General features: G+C 40.3%; 1 protein-coding gene across 4 annotated transcripts; it reads left to right on the top strand.

The window, feature by feature from the left end:
• Positions 1–14,649: 14,649 nt before the first annotated feature.
• Positions 14,650–25,143, top strand: AGR2 (anterior gradient 2, protein disulphide isomerase family member). 4 transcript variants are annotated; one of them, XM_019825548.3, is made up of 9 exons: positions 14,695–14,713; positions 15,072–15,341; positions 17,507–17,652; positions 17,866–17,929; positions 18,048–18,100; positions 18,569–18,642; positions 21,136–21,199; positions 23,574–23,657; positions 24,845–25,143. In XM_019825548.3, exons 3-9 carry the CDS (start codon positions 17,514–17,516, stop codon positions 24,892–24,894), a joined length of 528 nt encoding a protein of 175 aa, XP_019681107.1. In that variant the 5' UTR covers positions 14,695–14,713; positions 15,072–15,341; positions 17,507–17,513; the 3' UTR covers positions 24,895–25,143. The 4 variants fall into 4 exon arrangements, with proteins under 4 accessions (XP_006929294.1, XP_019681107.1, XP_019681105.1 ...); XM_019825546.3 differs by having other exon boundaries at positions 14,697–14,713; positions 15,072–15,378; XM_006929232.4 differs by lacking the exon at positions 15,072–15,341 and having other exon boundaries at positions 14,650–14,713.
• The last annotated feature ends 1,969 nt before the right edge of the window (positions 25,144–27,112 follow it).

Here is a 27,112-nt window from a genome sequence, read left to right as displayed (position 1 = left end):
TATGCTATCAGCTTATCTCCTACTAGTGTGAAATTGTTGGGGGGGGGAGGGTTAGAGAGGAAAAAAAAATCCAAGCAATGACAAACTTTAGACTAAAAACAAACAGGCAAAACCACTGAGAATGAATTGGAACTGCCGAGCCACTGCTGTATGATTTCTCTAATTCAAAAACAATTTGTTCTTCTGAAGAAAGGTTATAAACATCAGCTGTCCATGACTTCAAAGTCATGCTCTGATCTCAGTTTGGCCCTTACTGACTTATACCTGTTTTATCCGTTCTTATTATGTCTTATCCCATTCACAACTCGTGCTTCATCCCCAACACATAGGGTGTGCAAGTTACCTCAGTTTTGGGTAAGTGGAGTTTTATTATTTATGATGAATGAAAGAGCCTTTTCCTTCTCCAATTTCCAGCTTCATTTAAGCAGACAAAATCATCGCTTATTTGCAAAGGACACTAAAGCAAATCACATCGAGTTTCATCAACTACCCTCTGCCTCTTTCCCACGTTTCTTCCTGCTGCTCAAGAAAAGATACTCCACCTTCTTGTCAAAGAAAACCCTTCCACAAGAATTCCTCCACTGCTTCCCTAAGGCTATTTTCAGTCTTTATTTTACACCACCCCTCACACAGTATATGTGTAACATCCGCAAAAGTTAAATTCTAGAAGCTATCTAGAAATTTCTGTCATCCTTAACAGTTGGGGGAATTAAGATCTCTTTTCCCAAGGCTCATAGGATCTCTCCATATATTTTTCTCTTGAAAGCCTTCAGATTATTCTTAATGGAGCAATAATTTGTGTTGTTTATGCAATAAATGTTGTTATAAAGATAGTGTAACTAGAGAAAAGTAAGGGCTAGAAAAGGGGAAAGAGGAGAAAATCTATTACTTGGGATAATATGTAACATTTGCAAAGGTCTTGGTGTGTTCCAGGTGTTATTCTTAGTCCATTATATTAATATCATTTTTTCTTCTAAAACACTTTGTGCCTTAGCTACTATCTTATCCCTAGTTTACCAATGGGAAAGTGAACAACAAAAAGATTAGTAACTTATCTAAGATCCCTCAGTTACTAACCAAGATTCAAACCCAAGTGCTGTCTTTGTGTCCCATGCTGGTAACACAGCATCAGATTGTCCCAAAGGACTGCGCCATGGTCCAGGCTAATAATGCAGGGCACTGATGATCACAGCTCAACATAAATCAATTTTTACGGTTGTTCACTGTTTTATGTTATAAAACTCTCCAGCGAGGGGCACCTGGGTGGCTCAGTCGGTTGAGCATCCAACTCTTGATTTCAGCTTGGGTCACAATCTCATGGTTCATGAGTTGGAGTCCCACATCAGGCTCTGCACTGGCATTGTGGAGCCTGCCTGGGATTCTCTCTCTCTGCCTCTCTCCCTGTTCCTCTCCCCCGCTCAACTTGTGCTCTCTCTCACAAAATAAATAAATTAATTTAAAAAAATAAAGAATAAAAATAGAAATTACCAGTAAGTTTCCCCTCCCAAAACATATCTCCCATACTCTCAGTAACCATCCCTGAAATTCTGTCATTAGAATTTGTGGTTGTTTATGCAAGTCCGTTTCCTTTCCATCCCTATCTTATACAGTAAATTCCCTGGGGGCAAGTGTCATGTCTCCCTCCTCAGTGTACCTCCCTGAGGGACCTAGCATAATGCCATACGTGCAATTAAATACAAAAGTAAATTTCTATGTGCGAGGAATCAAATTGAATTCTCTTTGAGTCTTAAAGGCAGTTCGTCCTCAAGCATCCTATAGAGGCAAAGTGGGTGACAACCAGGTATCAGCCAGGACCTAGGCCTCAACAGGCTTGTCAGATGACTGATCACCGCAGAGCAAGGATTCTGAGGCAATGCTTCAGGGATGCAACATAGGCTGAAACTTTCGAAGTAGGAATTGAGCTGGCTTTCAGCAGGAAGTTTCATGGGCTCTGCCATTGCCAAGGCCAACCCTGGGAACAAAGTGCGCCCCCTCTAACACCACCCAGAATTCTGCTCCACCCTTTAATCCAAAGAATTTGCTCACACAAACATCCCAGCACTTTGGCCCAGTGTTCTTAGTTTCATGGAGATTGGAAGAGGTGCCTTCTGCCGCACCCGGAAATTTCCACAGTCCTTCAGTGGAGCTCTGGCTTTGTCTCCTACTCTCCCCTCCTAGAGCACTCAGCTCCACCTCCACAGACACTCCTTCCTCCACACACTTGCCCTTGCTCTTGCCTCTGCCTGGCTGGCACCCTTAACCTTTTACTCTGTGAGGTCTTCCCGAAACGCCTGATTTAAAATTACAGGCATCCACCACCAGCTCTCCATGTCCCTTCACTCGCTTTATTTTCCTCTACCCTACTTACCTCCATCTAACACACTCTAGGTTTGGCTAACTTACTTTATTTATCACCTGCCTTTCTTCACAAGAACGTAAATTTAACGAGGGCAAGAATTTTGCTGTTTTCATCACTACTGAATCCCCTATGCTTATAAAAGTACCTGGAACAGGTAGCACATAACAATCATTTTTCGACTGAATTAAGTTTCCTTCACTTTTATAATGGTTCATTACCACCAAAATACTTAGGCACCTGGTATAGACATAGATGTAGATATAAATATAGATGATATATACATATATACACGCACATATAAATATGTATTTATATGTATACATATATGTATACTCACATGTACACACAAACAGCCCTGGATAGAATATTAGCTAAGTTAAGAGCATGGTATGGGGCGCTTGGGTGGCTCAGTCGGTTAAGCATCCGACTTCAGCTCAGGTTGTGATCTCACAGTCCGTGAGTTTGAGCCCCGCGTTGGGCTCTGTGCTGACAGCTCAGAGCGTGGAGCCTGCTTCAGATTCTGTGTCCCCTTTCTCTCTGCCCCTCCCCTGCTCATGCTCTGTCTATTTCTATCTCAAAAATAAATAAAACATTTTTTAAAAGATCAAAAAAAAAATAGCATGGTTAGTATTAAACACTGTGTGTTCTTGTAATAAAGACACACATCCTAGGAAATATTCTAACTCATCCTCTATCCCATTAGCTTACTTTCTTAGATGTTTACACTAGGGCACACATATCCTGAATGTTATCACTTCCTATTTTGAGAATAAATATATAAAAGCAGGAAATAGAGGCCATCTTCTACCCTTACAGAAAGAATTAGATAGTATTGTCATTCTACCCAGCCTGAATCAGGCCTGTCACTGGGTACCCATCTGCTATGCACTACATTTGTAGTTACCACCTGGCTCATCCCAGGCTTGTGGCCAGCTCCCCTCCTCACCTACTTCCCTTCCTTAGTCTCCTCTCACCAATCAATAAGTAAAGCCTAGGGCTGGCTCCACCACAACCTTAAATAAAGACACTCCCTCATCGCCATGGCAATAATCACTTCTTAGGCAACACTCTATGCTGGCCCACTGGATCCTCTTTTCCGCTGAGCAAATACAGAGTAAAAAGTAATCACTTGCATGAACACAGATCAACTCAGACCTGGATATTGTAGGGGACTGGGTTGCTTTTATACCCTACTTATTGCCAACTGACCGTTCCAAACAGTGCCAAATGGTTCAGGAAAAGTGATTTTGGTCCAAGATAGAGAGCTAAAACTACGATCTCTGCTGAAACTAGAGAACAGGGGAAAAGGGGCTTGAAAATCCACCCTGTGGCCAAGAAACACAGGAAAACAACTTGTCTTTCCAGAGACCTAGTAAAGAAAGTCAAAATAAAGCAAACATGGTCTTCTTAAAAAGCCAAGTTCTATGCTTGTCATATGCATGGGTATGGTAATGAAGTTCACACTATCCCCATTGTGTTGGAATCTTCTAGAGGAGAATATAAAAACTGTCCTCATCAAAGATACTACTCAGGCACCTGCCACACAAATTCGAAACTTCTCTATAGAAACGTATCTACAACCCAGCAACTGGACTTCCGCAGAAAAATAACCCCAGTGGAAGAATGCGTTCACAAGCAAAGAGTACAGACCTCTGCAAAAACTGGTTCCCCAAGGAAGAGTTAACGAGCAATTAACAAAGAAGAGGTTTGGTTAGCACTGCCAATTCAAATAAGTAGGCTTAAAATTACTAAAGAAATGTTTAAAGGAAAGAAACAATAATGGTATAATGTGATATAAACAGGTGGGTTGATAAAGAACCCAATTAAACTTCTAGAAATGACAGAAAACGTCGTTTAAAAATAATCAGAGCATACCATATCCATGAACTGGGGTAGTGTAAGTGGAACGTCATCCGGGTGCTCTCCAGGAAAACGTGAAGTGAGTTCATTTGAATTCTATAAAAGGACACTGTTCCAAAATGTCAAAGGACGGCACTCTGCCCCAATTCTAGCAATAAGAACACACGATAATTCTCTTCAGAGCCCCAGTGCCATTATACTAACAGAGGAAAGACTCCATTCTGGTTTGCACGACTTCTTGTAACATAGTGCTCTGCCTAGTGAATATACAGGCAACCTTGGAAGAGGAGCTTTGAGAGCAGCACATGTAGCTGCGGAGACACGCTGAGGGTATAAAGAGGGCCCAGGGTCTTCTGGCTCTTGCTGTTAGGTGGAAAAAGCACTGTCTTTTTTCTTCTTCTTCTGCATTCATCATTCAGGTATGACTCTGGAATTACTTTTTTTCTTGGACTTCAGACAACAAGACAGACTAAACAATGCATTTTTGTAGCCATATATTCGATGCTGACTTGTGGTTGGAAATAAAATATGAAACTCTTTATACTCACCCAGCACCTGGCAATAGGCTAGCATAAAGTGGTGCCCTGGGCACCACTTTTGCATTGGTAGTGTCCTTCTTCTGAGCATCATACATCAGTGTTGCATTATTACCTAACCTGAAACCTTCTTCCAGAGTGCCTTGCAAAAGGGAAAATGGCCACAGAATCCGAAACTCAGAACGGTTCGCAAAGCTACCTGTGAACGCTGTCATTTTAAAAACATCATGAGCTAGTTCAATCTGCAGTTCCACTGAAACCTGAAGTGTTTCCTAGGATGTATTATTGTTTCCAGCATGATATGCTTTGGGGATTCATTTTTTAAGTTTAGCCTTTCTTGGATCACATGCCAGAATAAATATTCTGTTACTTCATATTAGATCTCTGGTTTAATCTAGCTCAGAACATGTAGTCAGTCAACAAAGGCAGGCAGTTTTGCCAAAATTCAGTAATGTATACTGTTTGGAATGGTTACAAAAGTAACACCCAAAACCAATAGAAATAAAAAATTTTATTTTTACTTATGAGAGTAATTTTGCAGAAAAAAATTCTTCATTAAAATTCATGTGTTAGTTTAGTAATCCCAAAGCTATCATTTGAAGTCCTTTTATCCACTTTTCCATAGTGCAGTAGTACTAAACTATTTAAATGACTCTAACAGGCAAAATTATGCAGGAAAAGCTATGATAAACATTGACAAATGGGACTGCAAGGGGAAAATGGTCTAACCAGGGCACCCAATTTACTTCCAAGAGTCAAGAGAGGCACCTGGGTGGCTCAGTGGCTTAAGCAACCAGCTCTAGATTTCGGCAGGTCATGTCATGACCTCATGGTTCATGAGATTGAGCCCCATGTCTGAGCCTCGTGTATGGCTCTGCACTAAAGGCATGGAGCCTGCTTGGGATTCTCTCTCTCCCTCTCTCTCTCTGCCCCCCACCCTGCTCTTGCACAGGCATGCTCTCTCTTTCTCTCTCAAAATAAATAAATAAATATTAAAAAAAAAAAGAATCAAAAGAATATTCAACATAGGATCAGTAGTCAATTACATTTTGAGAAAACTGTGTTTGTGTTAGCACCTTAATAAAACTTCAGAGATCATAGCTATAGCTATCAATAACAATTTAAGACATACACTAAAATGTATTATTTCAGAAATTTCAATCATTTGCACAGATTTTTTTTGCATTATTTCCTTTGTCCATCTTCAGAAAGCCATTAATCCCTGTTTTCTAAACTGATCTGAGCTGTACATGACACAAATTTTGGACATGTCACATAAAAGTCTTTTGCAATTACTTTGAGGAAGTGAAGATTTTCATTTAAGAGCTATATAAAATGAGTCTGAGTAGGGCTAGTGAAATGAATCAGATAAGAATAATCTTTAAGTTGTAAAAAAGATGTCCATGTATTTGTTCGAATTTTTTTTTTAAATGTCCTATACATAATTTGGGCTTGAAAAAAAAATCCTTGTACTAATTCTAGTATTTTAAACAAAATGACCTGAATGATTCCAAATGAAAACCTCCTTATAGAATAGCTGCCTTTCAGGTTACCTGGGTGGCTCAGTTGGTTGAATGTCTGACTCTCCACGTCAGCTCAAATCATGATCTTAGGGTCTTGGGATTGAGCCCTGCATTGGGCTCTGTGCTGAGCGTGGAGCCTGCTTAAGAGTCTCCCTCTCTATGCAGCGCTGGGGTGGCTCAGTCGGTTAAGCGTCCAACTTCGGCTCAGGTCATGATCTCACAGTTTGTGAGTTCGAGCCCCGCGTCGGGCTCTGTGCTGACAGCTCAGAGCCTGGAGCCTGCTTCGGATTCTGTGTCTCCCTCTCTCTCTGCCCCTCTCCCACTCATGCTCTATTTCTCTCTGTCTCAAAAATAAATAAACACTAAATAAAAAATAAATAAATAAATACATAAATACATAAATAAATAAATAAAATTAAATCCTAAATATTGACTGAATTAGAACCCACTTTGTCCTACTGTGGAGAGTCGAAAAAGCTATAAATAATGAACAAATGTGATATTTACATTGGAAAAAAGATGAGAAAAATGCAATGTGGTGAACACCACAAAACTTAGTCTTGAAATGATGACGAGGTCTTAAAGAAATCAGGAAGAAAGTAAATGTGACGAGTTTCTTCCCTGTTTGCTTTCAGGGCTGACTGATTACTGAGGACTTTGAGAATAAAGTTATTACAGAATGAGTCACACAGAAAACACAGGCAAATAGAATACTGAGAACACGAGTACGTGTTACTGTTTCATTGGTGCTTAACTTTAAGGATAAAACATAAAAATTGGATAGTGCAAAGTGTCCCAAAAAGATCAATTTGTGAAAGCCATTAGTGATCATATTTCTTTAAGTCAACATTATAGAAGTGTGTTTTTTTTTTTTTTTAAAACCTCACAATTATCCAAACTCTGATTTTGAAACCAATTATTCCATTTGGAGAAACAATATAACAGAATTAATTGGTATATAAAAGACACACACAAGCACACTCAAGGGAAATTTGGAGTCACAGAAGGATTATTTTGATCTTCCAAGAAATATATTCAAGTATAGGCACACACAAAAATGAGGTTTTAGAAAGTTACTTACGACTATTTGTAAGGTGAGAAAAGTATAATAGTACTTTCTTTTTTAACCCATTTGTTTTAATAGTAAAGAGTGTTTTCTGCTGTAGGTGAAAATATTAAAATTTATAAGCTTTTTGCTTGTTAAAGAAGACCTCACTAATTTTGAAGTGTTGTATTATGTGATAGAGTATACCATGTGTTTTATATATCAAGCTGATATTGACATGTAATGTTTTTGTGTTTCCATATTGCATATTGTATTCATTTACCACTGTTCCTTACAAAACACCTGTCATGTCAGTGCACAGAGGGCCAGATAATAAGATAGAAAACTCTACTCGTGACTGTATGACAATGTATTCACTTTGGATATGAAAATAATGGTATAATAGCTTTCAAAGGAAGAAAGGTAAAAAATCACCAGAAGAAATTTCATGGATCTGAAACTATATAGTAAAACTATCTCAGAAGGTAGGATTAGGCTTTTTAAAAACGTCACTTGCATAAGGAGGAATGACAGCTTCAGACAGCATCTTTGCTTGTTCAGGTCCCCACCCTCAGAAGTGTATTTGTCATGTAACAATATTGACTCTAGGGTCAGACTCCAACTGCTAAGGACACGTCTCCTTAATGTATTAGGAAACCTTCATTCATGTATAGCTAAAGTAGTTACAGCATCTAGTATATTTTTTTTAATTACCCCTGATCCCAGCCTATCCAAACTCGTCACTAGCGTATCACTTCAACAGAAGGTTCTAAGTATTTATGAGATTATTCACTTCAAATTCTCCTGATTTTCAATTCAATTTAACAGGACGATGTTAATGTTTCCTTTATAAATACTCACCTTCAAAAAGATTTTAGAGTTCATAGGGAAAGCACTTACCCACACTGGATACATTTTAAATTGCTTTGTATTTCTTCTTCCCTATAATAAGGCACACCTCTACCATGATCTAAAAGGATTTCCAAACGTGGACCTTCATTCAGGTCAAACAAGAGACTTTAATGCCTATGAGATTAGGATTCCTTCCAGTTTAGTACCAGGTATAAAATTTCTGATAGCCAGGAAGAAATGTTAGACTGTGCTACAAAACAAGTACAAATGCAAAATCCTAAAGCCGTGGGCTCCTTACGATGGCTAATAGATACACAAATGCTTGAGCAAGAGTTTTTAACCTGGGGTGTACGGATCCTGCAAAAGGATCCTGAAATTAGTTTCAGTGTACAAATGAGCCCTCTGAAATAACTGTAAAATCATCCGTGTGTGAGTATTCTTCCAGAGACAGCTCTGGAAACCATTCAAATGCTTATAAGCCCATGCATAGGGACCCTGCTCCAGCCCTGAACTGTCTCACCTGCATTTGACGCTGGTTGTTGACTAGGGCTTGGGGGTCCTGCTACACTTGGATTCAGGGCATGGCACGTCTCGGATGTCCTTGTACTTTTCTGTCTGCTTTTTTGTGTGCTTTACAAACACATTTCTCTCACTCTTCTAAATGGAAGAATATGACCAAGGCTTGGTGCTGATGCTTCTGCTCTACACTTGCCCTTGAGAAATACACCTAATTGTACAACTCTCAATATAACATGTCAGTGACGATGTTGCAGCCTTTGATGCCTATCATAGTCCCAAACTTGAGTCCCAGAAACATTTGTCCATGTGAGAAGTAAGTCTGTTCTCTCTTTGCTAACCCCTAGGAGGAATGGAAGTAAGAATAAAACTGACGAAGTTCCTCACTCAGATTCATAGTATCAAGACTTCTATGTGAAATGAAAGAATAAGTTTTCAAAGCATTGGAATACCTTTATGTGTTTGTTATTTAAGTGTTGGTAAGATAGAAGAAAAGCTAATATTTTAAAGAATCTGAATATTAGCCTGTGACTGATTAAAAATAAACCAGGGCGCCTGGGTGGCGCAGTCGGTTAAGCGTCGGACTTCAGCCAGGTCACGATCTCGCGGTCCGTGAGTTTGAGCCCCGTGTCGGGCTCTGGGCTGATGGCTCAGAGCCTGGAGCCTGTTTCAGATTCTGTGTCTCCCTCTCTCTCTGCACCCCGCCCCCCCGTTCATGCCCTGTCTCTCTCTCTCTGTCCCAAAAATAAATAAATGTTGAAAAAAAAATTAAAACAAAAAATAAACCAAAATTAGAATATTAATTTGAAAATGATATTTACTGTTCATGAGCAATATTTAAATGATTCATAGTACTCAAATTACTATCCAGTAATTTCTATTTACAATATTTACAAGAATTGCTAAAGTGCTTAGAAAGGTTTTGCTAAGGACATCTGCAAATCTGCCCTGTGGGGCATTTCAAAAGTCTAAGAGAACTGGGGCGCCAGGCTGACTTAGTCAGTTGAGCGTTTGACTCTTGATTTTGGCTCAGGTTGTGATCTCACAGGTTCATGGGATCAAGCCCTACATCAGGCTCTGCACCGAGAGCGCAGAATCTGCTTGGGATTCTCTCTCTCTCTCACACACACACAATAAACAAATAAACATAAAAACAAGTAAAGTTTAAAAGAATTAGTTATGCAGGTATTAAATTTGTGAACTCGAGTTAAAAGCATTTGAGGAAATTTCATTAACAAAGTTTGTAAAATAAATTATTAATTGAATTTAATCTATTGGAATAAAAATATCAATTTGTGATTTTTTTAACTTTTTTTAAGGTTTATTTATTTTTGAGACAGAGAGAAATGGAGCATGAGCAGGGGAAGGGTAGACAGAGAGGGAGACACAGAATCCAAAGCAGGCTCCAGGTTCTGAGCTGTCAGCACAGAGCCCGACGTGGGGCTCGAACTCACGAGCCGTGAGATCATGACCTGAATCAAAGTCAGATGCTTAACCAACTGAGCCACGTGGGGGGTTCCAATTTATGATCTTTTAATTTAATGTATTGAAGTCCATAGGTTACATTTAATCTGGTAAATTTAATTTACTGAAATTGAGTCTTAAACCTGTAGATTTAGGAAAAAGCTAGGCTTGAAATTTTTACCTTTAATAAACTGAATAGCAATTAAACCCCAAGACGTGGGAAACAATTAATTTTGTACACAAAAGCCCCCATCGTATGTCAAGATTAAACTGCAATGGCAATCAACTCATCCTATATGTCAAAACACTAATGCTATGTGTCTATTTCTCTAAGCTAGAGTTTAGAGAAAGCTTAAACCAGCTGGTTTGCTGGTTAGATGAATATTTTTGAAAAGCCTCCAGCAGAGGCAAAGTCCTTGAGGACATGAAGCTATTTTCATCTTCCTCTACACAAAGCTCATCATCATTCCATTTGGGAAGGTTAACATTTGATTACGGTTTCCTCTCTTTACTTCCTAACATCAGAAGGCAGCTTGGTAGACTGAAAGGAATATTGGATTCATTATCAGCAATTATGAGGGCTTTGAGTCATCTCTCTACTCATCAGTTTCATGTCATTGGATCAGTTACCGCCACACATCTGAATTTATTTTCTTTATTTTTAAAAGAATCATACCTGGTGAGGTTGTTACGATGACAAATTCATTTTTCCAACAACATGGTTTGAAAGTTTAAGTCCTATGATAGGCTATAATCAAAGAGGAATCAAAGATTCTTCTGTCACGGAGTTCACACACTCAATATTATGTAATGGAGTTAACGGACTAAGGCCTCAATGATTATAATACAGAGAAGCAAGTGATACCTTCTGTAACAATAATACTTTTGAACACGTACTATGTGCTACTTACCATTCTAAGCAGTTCGCTTCAGTTATTTTACATAATCTTACACGGATTATATAAAGCACATCTTGCTGTCTATCCACACTTTACAGATGAGACGACTGAAGTACAGAAAGTTGAAGTAATTTGAAGGGGTTAGTAGAAAATGTAATAATCATAAAGGTAGATTTGAACTCAAACCAGTCTGAATCTACAACTCGCCCTCTTTACCACTACAGGACACTTCCTCTTAAGGATGAATTCCAGGGGCATCTGGGTGGCTCAGTCGGATAAGCAACAGACTCTTGATTTCAGTGTCGGTAATGATCTCCTGGTTGTTAAGAGCGAGCCCTGCACTGGGCTCTGCACTGCCAGCGTGGAGCCTGCTTGGGATTCTCTCTCTCCGTTTCTCTCTCTGTCCCTCCCCCACTCACTCGTGTGCATGCACTCCCTTTCAAAATAAATAGAAAATTAATAAAATGTTTATTTATTAACAACAGATTTTTACAGTACCAGGCAAGTCTGAAAGACTGATTACAGGACATCGCTATTAAAAGTAATGACATTTAATAACATATAAGAAAAACTGGTACCATCTACAAAACCCTCATTGCTTCACCCCAAGACAGATATGTGAGCCAAGGATACCACAGTCATTACGATGTGTGTAAGATGTGTTCAAATAATTACTTCCTTCCTGCTGTATCTTAGTCACTACGACAAATACTGGGTATTTATTGACAAAACAGCAGGCACAGGAGTATAGTAAAATAGTTACGATATTATTACAATGAATTATAACAAACCAGAGACACTTTTTTTTTAATGTTTTTTATTTATTTTTGAGACAGAGAGAGACAGAGCATGAACAGGGGAGGGGCAGAGAGAGAGGGAGACACAGAATCGGAAGCAAGCTCCAGGCTCTGAGCCATCAGCCCAGAGCCTGATGTGGGGCTCGAACTCACGGACCGTGAGATCGTGACCCGAGCCGAAGTCGGACGCTTAACCAACTGAGCCACCCAGGCGCCCCATCCAGAGACACTTTTAATCACCAAGTGTATGGGCTGAACTATCCCCTCAAAATTCACATGTTGAAATCATAACCATCAGTACCACAGAATATGCCCATATTTGGAGATAGGGTCTTCAAAGAGGTAATGAAGTTAAAGATGACTGGTGTCCTTATAAGACAAAATTAGGACACAAGTACAGAGGGAAGGCGGGGTGAAGATGGGAGACAATGGCATCGAGAAGCCAAGGAGAGGCCTCAGAAGAAACCCAATTTGCTGATATACCTTGATATCAGACTTCCAATCTCCAGAACTGTGAGACAATGAGTTCTGTTGTCTCAGCCACCCAGCCTGTGGTCATTTGTTACAGCAGATCTAGCAAACTAATACACCAGGTACTTTCTCATTTCTTAATTCATTAAAATCTCATCTAGCACTCAAAACAGTCATCTACGATCATAGTACCCTCATTTTATAGAAAAGGGAACCGAAGTTTCAGAGGAGTTAAATGCCAGCTCTGATTGTCCAGGGAGCATGCACCAGGATGCAGGATTCAGACTGAAATCCTGCGACCCCAAATCCTGCCCACTGTCCACTCTGAGCAGGTGATGCACTGGATGACACCTGGGCTTTGGTCCCGACAATGCCCTAAACTAGTTGTGGGACCTTCAGAGTCATTCATTTTTTTAACATCTTTACTATTTGATCTGCACAATACGGGGGCTGAGTTGAATCCTCTAAGAGCTGAATAGACTAAGGGTTTATGTAAAAGCCTTTCCAGTTTTAAAGTTCAGCTCAGGGCACCTGGGCGGCTCAGTCGGTTGAGGGTCCAACTTGGGCTCAGGTCATGAGCTCACAGTCTGTGAGTTCAAGCCCCGCGTCGGGCTCTGTGCTAACAGCTCAGAGCCTGGAGCCTGCTTCGGATTCTGTGTCTCCCCCTCTCTCTGCCTCTCCATGCTCATGCTCTGCTCTGTCTCTCTCTCCCTCTCAAAAATAAGTAAACATTAAAAAAAAATTTTTAAATAAAGTTCAACTCAAATGATTGTCTTCGAATATCTAAAGAAATTATCTCTGTAAACTCATTTATTTATTAGGGTTTTTTTAATGTTTTTATTTTATTTTGAGAGAGAGACAGAGACAGAGCATGAGCAGGAGAGGGGCAGAGAGAGAGGGAGACACAGAATCCAAAGCAGGCTCTAGGCTCTGAGCTGTCCGCACAGAGCCTGATGCGGGGCTTGAATTCACATACTGTGAGATGATGCCCTGAGCCGAAGTCGGACGCTTACCGACTGAGCCACCCAAGCGCCCCGAATTTTTTTTAATGTTTATTCATTTTTTGAGAGAGAGAGAGAGAGAGAGAGTGCATGCGTGGGAGAAGAGCAGAGAGAGAGGGAGACACAGAATCTGAAGCAGGCTCCAGGCTCCAAGCTGTCAGCACAGAACCCGATGCGGGGCTCTAACTCATGAACCACGAGATCATGACCTGAGCCAAAGTCAGACACTTAACCGACTAAGCTATCCAGGTGCCCTCTCTCTGTAAACTCATTTAGAAGTGAAAGAAAATTCAGCATTTTGGGAATCACTATTTTTCCCATGGAAATTTTGGTTTTATCAAAAAAAATATATCTACATGAAGGTGTTTGGAAACATTATGATCTTAACTCATTTTAAAAAGTTACTTTCATAGGGCTTGTATCCCATTAGTTAATTTTCTGTTGCTAAAGATTTATCCAGTCTGAGCTTTTAAGGATTGCATATAGCTTCATGAACAAAACACAGGATTGAAATGTTTTACATAAAATCTGAGTTCAGTCTTAAAATCTTTTGTGAATAATTACATAATCTTGAGTGAAAAAAGAAGTTGCAGACATGAGGCTCCAGGTCTGAAAACTGAGGTAAATGGCTTCTGCATGCCTAGCAGGGAAGTTTGCCATTAAATGAGAGTATGCGTGGATCACTTTTGAACTTTTTTGGAGGGAAGTTGTTGCATATTTCCAACGACAATGTAATTAAGACAAACTCATAGTGTTAGGTATCTTCTTTCAATGACTTCCTCAGCTCTGAAATACTTTGTGCATGCATGCTTGATTTGCAATTTTTTCATAGCCATGGTGAATGTACATTTTGTTCGTCAGGAAGAGGAAATGTATGGCAGAAAATAATGTGTCCCACAATGGAGAGTAGCAGGTGCAATGACTGCCGAAGTTTGAATTGTGAATCACCCCTGGGTGTTCTCAACTCAAAAAAGGCAATCTGCCCAAGGGGGAGAAAAAAATTCTACACACCACACACTCCATCCAATCATGTAAAGACAAATCAGCCTCCAGGCAAATCAAATGTCTTCATTTAAAGCTTACCTGGATTTGGCACGCTGCCCACTTTCCAAATCTCTTTAGCAATAGACTTTCACAAACAGTTAAAAACAGGCACACTGAAAAGCATACCTTTGCGATGCTATTTTTAAAAACAAGGGACTCTTGAGCTAATTGCTGGGGAAAAAGAAAGTTCCTTTCTGAGTTTGCAACCTGTCCTTACGGGATTAGTGGGTGGGATTGAGCTGTGCTCGGGAGCATAAATAGAGGCTCAGCTGAGCTGGCTCACTAGGAGGTTTGGACGGCAGTGAGGCCAGCTGGCTCGCACAGACAAGTGGGTGGGGAAATCCAGGTAAGGCTCCTGACAATAATGTTGGCAGGGCACTGGCTAGAGTGAGTTTGGGGCTCTGATTACCGTGTACAGTTACAGGAATCAATATAGAAAGAAGTGCAAGGTAGTTCCCAGGGCAATGAAATGAGATGTGGGGAGGGAATTTCCATCAAAGTCTTACCAGGGCCTTTCCTTGGCCAGAGCTGGTGGAGGGCTGCATTCCTGAGCTATTTCAAGGTAATGCTTTCTCCTTTTAGAAACAAGGGGTTTAAGAGTGGGTGAGCTCTAAGAGCTTTCAAGCCTGGGACAGGGCCTACGGTCTTCTGTCACTATGCACTGCTCATCATCTAATGCTCTGTTTCTTTCCCACTGGCTAAAGCACAGTTCCCCAGGACTACGAAATCTCAGCTCAGACTGCCCACTAGGAACTACACTTGGGAATATTACTGCAGATCAGAAAAATGGTTCTTTTTCTCTGTTGTAAAGATATTCCTGTTGCACCTTCAATCTTGAAATTCATGGGATGGGCTACAAGAAAAGAGATGGGCTGGCTTTCCTGAAGCATTTACGAACAGGGACACTGAAACTTCCTGCAAGTTCATTCCTTGCTAAAGATAAGAGGACGGACATACAGCCACCGTTTCATAGAGTGTGTGTTTGTATCCAAATTCTCATCATTTTCTATGGTTAGCATCGTGATTTTTTTTGTTTTCTTTTGTTTTAGAGAGAGAGGGGGAGGGAGCATGAACAGTGGCAGAGGAAGAGAGAATGTTAAGCAGGTTCCATGCCCTGCACAGAGCCCAGTAAGGGGCTTGATATCACGGCCCGAAGATCATGACCTGAGCTGAAATCAAGAGTCAGGGGCTTAACTGACTGAGCCACCCAGGCGCCCTGGCGTTCTGTTTTGAGGTGGTTTATGCAGGAAATTTGCAGGCAGAGTCCACTTCGTATGAAACCTCAGTAGAATGAATGTCAGGAGTGAGCCCACAGCGGTGTATTTATAAAGCAGGAGTGACATTAGGCTTCAATGGGTCACCCTGCCATAAAATGCATGTATTATGTGAGCAGTTCCAGCCGGTAAGCTGTGCAGCTATTATAAGGGGTCCTGACAGTCAGGTAACAAGAACGGCCGGTGAGCAAAATAGATAAAACGTCTCACTACCAGTTCGTGATTATTTTTTTTTAACATAAAGAGAGAGGTGCTGTTGCTATAAGTAAAATACAAAATCAATTGTTTGTTGATAAAGTAATTATTTGCCACAAAGTAATTATTTGTTATGAACCAACTAACATCTAAAAAGTACAATTATTCTCATGTCAAAGTTCTGTTTTGTTTTATTTTTTTTCTTTTCTAGTGTTAAAAAGATGTCTTTGTACTAAGAAGGCTGGGAATTGTTGACTATCTGTGTAGAAAATGAAGGAAGCGTATCCTTGCTTTTTGTTTGTCTTTTTTGAGTTAGACATTTGTGGCTACCTGTGATGGTTTGGATAGTAACTGGTCAGTTTAATCCAAGCCATCATCTGGGTTTGGTAACTTAGCAATGCTTTTTTTTGCGAAAACAGCTAACGCTCAACAACAATTTCCACTCAAGCTATCAGAACATGAGAAAGCCCCCCCCCCACCCCCAGCTTAAAAATACTAACCATTGATAACCCATCCTGTTTCCTCTGCAGAATTTATTCAGGCCTACACCAATATTAGTGAGATATGTTTAAGCAATTGCAGTCTTTGTCCTTCCTGGAACCCCATCCCCAATTCTGCATGTGATCAATAACCACAGCAACTTGCTAATGCAACTCTCTTTACTAGCTAGCTCTCTCCCTCCCTCCCTCATAGACCTCATCTTACCGTTCACTTTCCTACTTGTAGGCATCTGCTTTGTAGTAGTGAAGCTTTCCCAAAGAATTAACTGTGAAATACAGGAAGGGAAAAAAAATTAACAAAGAGGTACCCATGGGTTGGTTCTCTGTATTATGAGTCCCATAGAATATTTTGTGCACTGAAAGACATGCCCACAGTCACATACTGATACAGGCCCATGGAGAGAGTCGAAGAGCTGTCTCAGTAGACTGAACTTGCATCGACATATTTTAGTCAATTCAGAACTAAAAATGGAATTTGAGTAAATGTTACACTAGGGAGTTATGTGGGTACAAGTTTTCAGTGAAGCGACAAAGTTGGCAGGTTTTAATTTAAATAAGGATTCATTTTACTTAGATCTTACTCTTTAATGGCAATGCCCCCATTTTACCAGAAGGCTGGAGACGTGTGTATGTTTAGGGCCCTTGTTTCAGTATGGGAAAATGGGAGCCAGCCCTGCAAGATGGAAAGATCCATAAGACCTCCTAAGCTTTCAACTCTCTGAATTTCAGACTCTTCATCTATAACATCAGGCATGGGTAGTGGGAATGGAGGAGTAGCCCCTAGGGTGCCGTCCAGTACTCAAAATTTCAAAATATAAAGCTTAAATGTAAACTCCTTTAGCTATAAGAGTATATACATCTATCTATTTTCTTAAAAAATATCTATATACCTATTTCTATACTGTAGGTTTCTATGGAGATCTATATCAGTATACACACACACACACACACACACACACACACACACACACACATATGGCTGTACGCCTGTTAGTAGAAAAGTCAATAGATATTCACACTATGTATTCTTAGGAAAATTCTGTGGAAGGTAGTTTTTCATACCAGCTAAGCCTCAATTCCTTTGTATCCCATGGCCGTGATGCAGTCTGAAGGTTTTAAAGCTGCTCGTTCCCTTTTGTTTTACTGATATTTTGCTTATTTCCACATCAGATTTGCCATGGAGAAGATCTCAGTGTCAGCATTCTTGCTCCTTGTCGCCCTCTCTTACACTCTGGCCAAAGATATCACAGTCAAATCAGGAGCTAAGAAGGACACAAAGGACTCGGCACCCAAACTGCCCCAGACCCTCTCCAGAGGTAGGAGAGAGCTTCCGGTCGGCTTCCAATGCCACTTAATTGAGAAGCTGAGACTTGTGTGCCAAACATATTTTTGCATGTGTTTCTTCTAAATTCATCAAAGTTTATCAATGTTTCTGCTTTGTATATTTATCCCAGTCTTCACCATTGCTTTTCAACATTTTTAGTCTGAAATTATAATAGCTTTAAATATACTGGTTCATTTTGTTCTAGGTTGGGGTGACCAACTCATCTGGACTCAGACATACGAAGAAGCTTTATACAAATCCAAGACAAGGTAAAGAGAAGGGTTACAGAGTTCTCCTAAAGCTCGCAAGTGCGCCACCTAGTGATATGTAGCTGTACATGAAATCTTACTCATTAAAAATTACCCAATCGCTCTTTGTCTCTTACAGCAACAAACCCTTAATGATTATTCATCACTTGGATGAATGCCCACACAGTCAAGGTAATTTGTTCTTCTAAATATAATTTCCTTTATAGGCTTTTAGCTTTAGGGCCAAGGTTCAGGTCATTCATCTTTATATCCTTAGCACCTAGCATAGTTGAATAAAACATAACATCTTATGTAGTAAGAACCTATTTTAAAGTAACTCCAGGGACGCCTGAGTGGTTCAGTCAGTTAAGTATCTAACTCTTGATTTCAGCTCAGGTCATGATCTCACACTTTGTGAGTTTGAGCCCTCCATCAGGCTCAGCGCTGACAGCACGAAGCCTGCTTGGGATTCTCTCTCTCTGCACCTCCCCTTCTGTGTGTGTGTGTGTGTGTGTGTGTGTGTGTGTGTGTGTCTCAAATAAATACACATGTTTTAAATTAAAAAAAAATAAAAGTACAGTTCAACTTAAAATACAATAGAAAGCAATGCTTTCAGCCACTGATGAGATGGATACTTAGTGATTCTTCTTTGTATTCTAGCTTTAAAGAAAGTGTTTGCTGAAAATAAAGAAATCCAGAAATTGGCAGAGCAGTTCGTCCTCCTCAATCTAGTTGTAAGTTCACTTTTTTCATTGCTGACATTCCTCCATGACTCATTATTTGAAATCGACAATCCATCTTTTCCTATGCATTCTAGCCACACGGCACGGACTGGGGTCTGTTCCAAATGTCTCCTCTCACAGATTAAAGAGAAAGAAAGAGAGAGAGAGAGAGAGAGAGAGAGAGAGAGAGAGAGAAACATAGTTCATTAATAATCTATCTCGCGGGGCGCCTGGGTAGCTCAGTTGGTTAAGAGGCTGACTTCGGCTCAGGTCATGGTCTCGCGGTCTGTGAGTTCGAGCCCCGCGTCGGGCCCTGTGATGGCAGCTCAGAGCCTGGAGCTTGTTTCCACTTCTGTGTCTCCCTCTCTCTGACCCTCCCCCGTTCATGCTCTGTCTCTCTCTGTCTCAAAAATAAATAAACATTAAAAAAAATTTTTTTTAAAAATCTATCTTGCATGCATATGCTTTTATTTAGTGATTAATAATTTTAGCTTGTCTGAAAAATGCGCTCTTGTGGTCAGGATTTTCTCTGTGGCTATAATAATTGGAAGGTTTTTGTCTTCGCAAGTCTCTTCCTGTGCCCCTTTGCCTGCAGTCCTTCTTAGTCCTTGTCTCCTCTCTCCCTGGGAGAGACAGTTTCCTGGTGGTCTAAATGAAATCACTGCACATGCAAAATAGCTTCCCCTCATTCCCACTTACCTTCACCATCAACACCCCTCCTGTTGGTCAGGCTTTCTGTCTCTAAGTTCTTTCTACTGCAAGTTCTCTCTCTCTCTCCCCCTTCTTTCCAAGTTGACATAGGTTGGCTTCTTCAAAGAGCATTCTTGGGGCGCCTGGGTGGCTCAGTTGGTTAAGCATCTGACTTCAGCTCAGGCCATGATCTCATGGTCCACAGGTTCGAGCCCCATGTCAGGCTCTGTGCTGACAACTCAGAGCCTGGAGCCTGCTTTAGATTCTGTGTCTCTGTCTCTCTCTGCCCCTCCCCTGCTCATTCTCTCTCTCTCTCTCTCTCTCTCTCTCTCTCTCTCTCTCTCTCCCCCCCCATCTCAAAAATAAATAAACATTAAAAAAAAAAACAAAAAAAACAAAGAGCATTCTCATTTTCCTCAGCGCTCTTCCACGGGCTCACTTTCCTCTTTCTAACTTTCAGTATTAGTGACTTGGTGAATCTCTACTTGACATACTTGTCTTTTTCATATTTTATATTCTCTATGGACAACTTCATCTACAGCTGTTTTTAACCAATGCCCACACACTGGTAATCCCCACATCTCATCCAAACACGCGACAATTTCCAATTTGTGTGTGCAATCGTGGTCCAGATATTGCATTAGTTAAGCTTAAATTCAACAGGTCCAATGCTGAATTTATCAGCTCGGTTCAAGATTTTCAAAGAGCTCTTCTTTCATTATTCCCTGTTTCACTGTAAGTGTTACTCTAGATGGCAATCTCCTACTCACCTTCAGCAGTCAAGAAACCCTGTGGTCTAACTGCTACATATTCTTGCTATTGGTCATTTCCCTGTAGAGTGAGGACTACTATTTAGTGTCACAATTTTTCTCCGCCTAGTTGACTACAGCATTGCTAAATGGCTCTGTGCCTACAAATTAAGTCCCAGCTAGTCCCACATGGCCATCAGGGTAACGATTCCAAAAACCAAACTGGGGTTATGGTACTTCTTCTAAATCTCTCCAGATGTTCTTGTCTACTCATGAACAAATGCAAGCACTGGCATAGTGTGAAAGACTGCTCAAGAGCCAGCCCCAGAAGCAGCTCTCTAGCATCTTCTCTCGCCAATACCTCGTGCATCCTCTATATTTCAATCTTCCCAAAACACATAGTCAGACCAGAAAGTGCTGTGCCTTTCTTCTACCTTTGTGCAGTCATTCCCCACTGTCTGCAGTGACCTCATTTTCCACGTAACCGACTCCTGTTCATTTTTTAAGACTCCTCCCTACTCACTTCAGAAAGTCTTAGTAAAACTTGCACACGGGGCTAAATGTCCTGCTCTGGTCACCCACTTCACCTGAACAGCCTCCATCATAACACTTCACCAACTGGATCCTCGATATTCATTTTCCTACCTGTATCTCTCAATTGACAGTGCATTCCTTAAAGGTAAGTGCTATAAGACAAGCCTGTTTGTTTCTGTAATTTCTCTAAATGTGACTTCTGCTTCTTTCATTATTCTATTTCCTATCTCACCCAACATGTCTTCCCAAACATCATAACTCCCTCCATATTCTCACTTCTTGAATGTTTTTCCTCTTGATCCTATCATTCAGTCCTCTACATCAGGTTTTGAATTACAGTCTGTTCTATCTTATTTATTATTTCATGTGTATAACCTGCCTCCCCATGTGTATTATAAACTCTCTGTGGAAGAGATGTGCCTTAGAGTATCTCAAGATGCCTAGCCCTGTAACGGACACATTTCTGGATTAACAAGTATGAAAACAACTAAAGAACAGACCAACTAAAAGCTGTCTTTTCTTTTAATCTTAGTATGAAACAACTGATAAACACCTTTCTCCTGATGGCCAGTATGTCCCCAGAATCATGTTTGTTGGTAAGTAAAAGTGACAGTGAGATTAAGCACACCTGTCATTTCTCACGTGCTGCAGTATCTCTTGTTGACTCCCCCTCCCCATCTGCTATTCAGTCATGGCCATTGCCATTGTCATGCCCTAACAAGGGGTATGCCATTCCTTTACACTTCTCAACCTATTTTCATTAGAAAATCCAAGCTTCTACCTATTTCCTCATTTGTTTCTCATCTGCTAACATTAACTTATCATGTCCTGTCACAAATACATCTGAAAAGGAAGCATTCCCATTAACTCTTTAAACGCATTGCCCATTTTCCTGAATACATCAGGCCTGTAAATACTTATTTGTCATCTGGCAAACTTCCAATTCATATGTTGGATTTTTCATTCTGACATTTTTGATAATTATTTTGGGGAAAGTGAGGAAGATGCACTGGAATAAAAGAAATCAGAGGAGTCATGCTCCTTCCAGCCACCAGTACTTTTCAGGTGCTGTTCTCTCTGCTGGAAAGGTCTTCCTGCTTCCCCCATGCACTTCCCCCATCACTGAGTTAACTCCCCAGTCATCCCTGTCATTCACTGACCTGGCACAATCCCCACTATGTGCTCTTGTGACATCATGTTCCTCTCAAGAGACACACTTACCTCAGTGATAAGTTTGCATTTAGTGGGTGATTGTTTAGTATATATTTTCCCCCACAGGACCACAGCTCTTGGGGGCAGGTACTGTGTCTGTTTCTTCTCACCCTCCTATTTGCAGAATGACCCTCTGGTAGGCTGGCAATAAATATTTGTTAAATGACTGAACAAATGAATTGGGAGTGGCTTTGAACCAAGTCAGAGTGATTTAAGGACACCGTATAAATAAATCCACCCCATGGCAGAGCCCACGCTCACTGAGCTCTAACTCACTACTGGACCATCTAACTCACTAAAGACACATTAACAGGGGAGAGGAACAAGTGATGGATATAAAGGAAAAAAGCTGAACTGGAGCTAATAGTACAGATTCCATTTTGTTAGGATTTAGAAAACTGAGAGCCCTTAAACCGGGACTTTATAGGTCACCCAGTTACATTCTGTGCAGGAGTTCTTTTCATAGTATCCCTGTCTAAGGGCATTTTAACCCACATTCAATGCCTTCCAAAAAACCCACCTCAGGCAGCTTGCTTGCTTGCTCTTCCAGCTCAGGAGTTTCCACACTGCCTGCATATTAGAATCACCTAGAAGATTTTAAAACTCAAGCTGCCCAGCCACATCTCAAACCCATTAAATCAGAATCTTGCGCAGGGGAAGGCGGGGGGTGGGGGGGGACTGGAGGTATTTCTTAGAGCTGTCTTAGTGGTTCCAGGGTGCAGGCCATGGCTTGTGAGCCAATGGTTGTTAAAAAGCTTTTCTTATGTTAATTTATTACAAAGAGTAGACCATGTGTTTGTATCCTGTGCACGTAGCAGAAGTATAATAGGTTTTAAGTCTTTGTTGAACAAATAGATGTCTGCTTTCTGTAATTAATGTCAGTTGGTACCATTCCAACATTCTGAAATGAAAGATTGCCCACTTAAGTACCAGCAACAGACTCTGCATACAAGCGTCTGGTTCTCACAGGACCTCTTCATCTGATTTTCAGGACATGTACCTTAAGCTCCTTCAATCTTCTCTTGCAAGACAAGGTGCCTAGACGTGTGTAGACCCTCGTATCTCCCTTTTCGATACACCTTATTGTTAAAATACCTTTTTTTCTCATTAAGTGAAAAGTTAACTTGAAAGCTTCAAGTTAAATACAAAACATGAAAAAACGGACTTAAACCTATAGGGACATATGTATGCATGAGGGAAGACTCTTAAGTCTTTATTTTTCAAATGTATCCGGATAACAATAAAGTAAAAAAACAGGGGAACTACATGCTTATTTGAACTTCGCTTCTCTTACGGGTTGGCATTCTGTACTTGATTAAAAACAACCTTGGGTTCTGAAAACTAGCATTGGATGTGGGTTTCTAATTATCTAGGTTGCTCTTGGTAACACACTGCAATTACCACATAAGCATTTCAAAAGTTTAAAATAATTCTTTAGTAGGGAATGCCAATGTTTCCACCAAAGCACCAAACACCACCCCGAAAGTATGTATTATTCTGTTTTCGAGTTGCTATAGATAGGACAGCAGGGTTCATAACCTTTCCCACAAATAGCATTCCACAGCTGTCAAATACTCCGGGCCCTGGTTGGGGGACTGCAGCCACTGGCAGGGATGCAGAGTGGATGGCATGGAACTCCGTGAGACAGATCACACGCTGTGTTCCTTGCGTGGGCCACGGACAAACAGATAGGCTTCCTCACACAGCAGAGCTTACTTGAAAACAGAGACTTCATTCCTGTTTGGTTTTTCTTTGTAGACCCATCCCTGACAGTTAGAGCTGACATCACTGGAAGATACTCGAATCGTCTCTACGCTTACGAACCTTCAGATGTAGCGCTCTGTAAGTGTTACCTCCTGTGAACATATCTATTACTGTTGCTCTAGGAGTAGAGCTCTGGTGAGGAGAATCAGTTTGATCCTAACTAGCCTTGTGCAAATCATACTCACCTAGATCTCATTTATTTTAAATCTCAATGAAAGACTATTTAGATTAGGTATCCTTTTCTCTTGGAGGATTCTGTGAACACATTACCTGCTTTTCAACTTTCCCTTAGGCAGTCTATCCCATAACTCCTACCAAAGAATAAATGCAGTAGTAATTGTTTTATTACAATAGTAATAGTGGTAATCTGCATGCCTTATGTAGTTTTTCCAAAAGATGAAAATGAAATAATGTAGTCCAGTTTGTTGACATTGAGTTTAAGTTTAATTTTAAAGATCAGAAGGAAAGACGGCTCCCAGTAGTTGGAAAGATTCTCACTTTGCCTGGATTTGCCATAAAATGGAAAGACAAGACAGTGCAGATAAAGCACCTCAGTGGGAGACTGTACCTAGTTGTCACATCTAATTAGTCCTTCTGGGAAGAAAGTTGGGCTTTACCCCAAGAACCAATTCTGCTCAATGACTAGTGGCCGCGTAGAACTATATCGCCCAATATGTGAGCCATGAGCTACACATAGCACCTCAACACTCAATTAATTAAAATTCAAAATTCAATTCCTCTGGCACACTAACCACAGTTTAAGTACTCAGTGCACCGGCACTGGATATTTTTCATCATCACAGTAATGTCTATTGAGCGGCATTGACCTAAAATATTACGCTGAGAAAGACAGGGAAGCTGCATCTGGGCAGCAGCAAAGATTATCATGGTCCATTGGCAATGCCTCTGGTGGGTGCCGGGAGGACCAGAGAAGCACATTCCAAGCACTGGACATTCTCGAGATAAGAGCATATATCTTAATAAGACTTTGGACTCCTTAAAGGCAGGTATCCTGCACAGGTAATATCACAGTGCTTTGTAGAAAAGGCATGTAATAAATATTGGAAGAGAACTGGAATGTAAATAAAAGCCATTCACATACTTTTGGGGAAAAAATTTCATAATAAAATTACCAACTCTTCACCCTATCATGAAATAGAACCCCATTTAGACAATGAATAAAGTACCCAAGTTTAGGGGTTTACTAGATCTATCAACACAATTGCTGGTGGCATCTTGACTGTGGCAACCTTTTCCCCCATTAGTGCTTGACAACATGAAGAAAGCGCTCAAATTGCTGAAGACTGAATTGTAGAGAAAAAGCAACATCTGCAAGCTTTTCCTTCTGTGTCAGGCCTTGAGACTTAAGAAGATCCTAGAAGACTTTGGAGAATGCAGGAACACAGATGGACATACTGATTAATTAGATCAGGGTTATTGTTACAACAGTTACTTTTTTTTTTTAATTTGAAGTATATATGTATGAAAACAATCTTGCATACTACCATAGTCAGCCATGATTTTTTTTTAAAAAAATAAATCCTTTTGGGGGTGTTCAATGTTATTTCTTCCCCGAACTTAGTCCTTCAGAGAAAAGCTATTTAATTCATTCACCAAATAGGACTTCTGGACACACAAAATGTTCAAAGAGGAGACAAGACAAACTTCACTGGAGCAATGAAGACCAAAGACAGTCAAAGTTATCACCTCACCTCATTATGTAGTTTGTCACTGGGTGCCTAAAAATAGTCATGAGCTTAGTCAACAAAAGCATCAAAACAGAATATGTGTTAGTGTAAAAGAATATGTGCAAAGGCATCCCAAGAAGATTGGGCACCTAACTGAAGACAACCCCTCCCCACCCTGGTGGGGAACTCCTTGTACACACTTTAAGAATTCAATTTTAGTTAGATATTGCACAATTTAACCCTCTCAGAGAAAGCATCTAGCAGACAGCTTTCTCCATCAGAGCACTAATTCAGTGAAAAGGTCAAAGAACATCTGCACCCTTGAACATACCCTCAAGAAATGCTAAGAACTAGCCTTATGATACATTTGATCTCTCAAAATCATTCAAGAAAAACAGAGTTCTGTGAAGATGCCAATGGCAACATTATTTAAACATACTTTAAAAAAAAGGCAACCTGGAAATATAATGGTTACATAGTTTATGAACTCACAGGGCACTATGTTGTCTATAAAAATAAACACTATGAAGAAACAAAAGGAGAAGTGAAAAAGAATTTAAGAATATGTGCTGTAATGGCAAAAGCAGGAAGTGTGTGCACACACAGGTTAGAAAGAGAAGATGCAAACACACAAACTTTTGCTTTAAGCATATGGAAACATCAGCAAAGCCTGTTCTAACAAACCCTTTCTTGCCATCTCCCTATCTTTCCTTTGTGTTCAAATAAATTTAAGCGAAAGCATATGTTGACAACCTAACTACACAGAATTGGAAGAATGCTGTAGGTCAAGGGAGTATTATTTCAAACAGCTGAATAAAAAGGTTGGTAGCACACTGTCAACAGAAAATGGCGCAACCACTATAATATATATATATATATATATATATATATATATATATATGGCTGTTCCTTACAAAATTAAACCCAAAATTACTATATGATCCAGTAAATCCACTTCTGAGTATGTCCCCCAAGCTCCTGAAAGCAGGGAAAAGCTATCTGTGTATTGATGTTCATAGCAGCATTTGTCACATAGTCAGGAGGAGGAAGCCACCCAAATGTCCATCGGTGGATGGATGGATAAACAAAATGCGATAAACACATACAATGGAATGCTATGCAGCCTTAAAAAGGAAAAAAAAAATTGTGACAAATACTACATGGATGAACCTTGAAAACACTATGCTAAGTGAATAAATAAGTCAGTCACAAAAGGACAAATACATTGTTTCCACTTACATGAGGTGTCTGGATAGTCAGATTCACCAACACAGCAAGGAGCATGGTAGTCGCCAGGGGCTGAAGGCTAAAGGGAATGGGTGAGGCAGGTGTTATTGTTTACCAGGTGTGCACTGTGAACTTGGGAAGATGAAAAAGCTCATGGTGCATAGACACTTTTCCAAAGAAGACGTCCGGATGGCTAAGAGACACATGAAAAGATGCTGAGCATGGCTCATCTTCAAGGAAATACAAATCAAAACCATGATGAGATTCAACCTCACACCTGTCAGAATGGCTAAAATTAACAACAGAAGAAAAACAACAGGCGTTGGTGAGGATGCAGAGAAATGAGAACCCTCTCACACTGTTGTTGAGAATGCAAACTAGTTTGCAGCCACTCTGGAGAACAATATGGAGGTTCCCCAAAAAACTAAAAGTAGAACTACCCTACAGTCCAGCAACTGCACTATTAGGTATTTACCCAAAGGATACCAAAAAAAAAAAACAGATTTGAAGGAGTACATGCACCCCAATGTTTATAGCAAAATTATCAGCAACAGCCAAACTATAGAGATCCCAAATGTCCATCAACTGATCAATGTATACGGAAGATGAAGTATATAT

This window comes from Felis catus, chromosome A2 (genome assembly GCF_018350175.1).
Source record: "Felis catus isolate Fca126 chromosome A2, F.catus_Fca126_mat1.0, whole genome shotgun sequence".
Classification (NCBI taxonomy): Eukaryota; Metazoa; Chordata; class Mammalia; order Carnivora; family Felidae; genus Felis; species Felis catus.
Note: the sequence above shows the minus strand (reverse complement) of the source record. Positions and strands in the feature narration are given on the sequence as shown.

Excerpts from the sequence above, each read along its gene's own strand:
- AGR2 (XM_006929232.4), top strand. The coding sequence starts at position 17,514 with ATGGAGAAGATCTCAGTGTCAGCATTCTTGCTCCTTGTCGCCCTCTCT. Across the intron at positions 21,200-23,573 it reads CCCCAGAATCATGTTTGTTG|ACCCATCCCTGACAGTTAGA; the intron begins GTAAGTAAAAGT and ends TTTTCTTTGTAG. Across the intron at positions 23,658-24,844 it reads ACCTTCAGATGTAGCGCTCT|TGCTTGACAACATGAAGAAA; the intron begins GTAAGTGTTACC and ends TTCCCCCATTAG.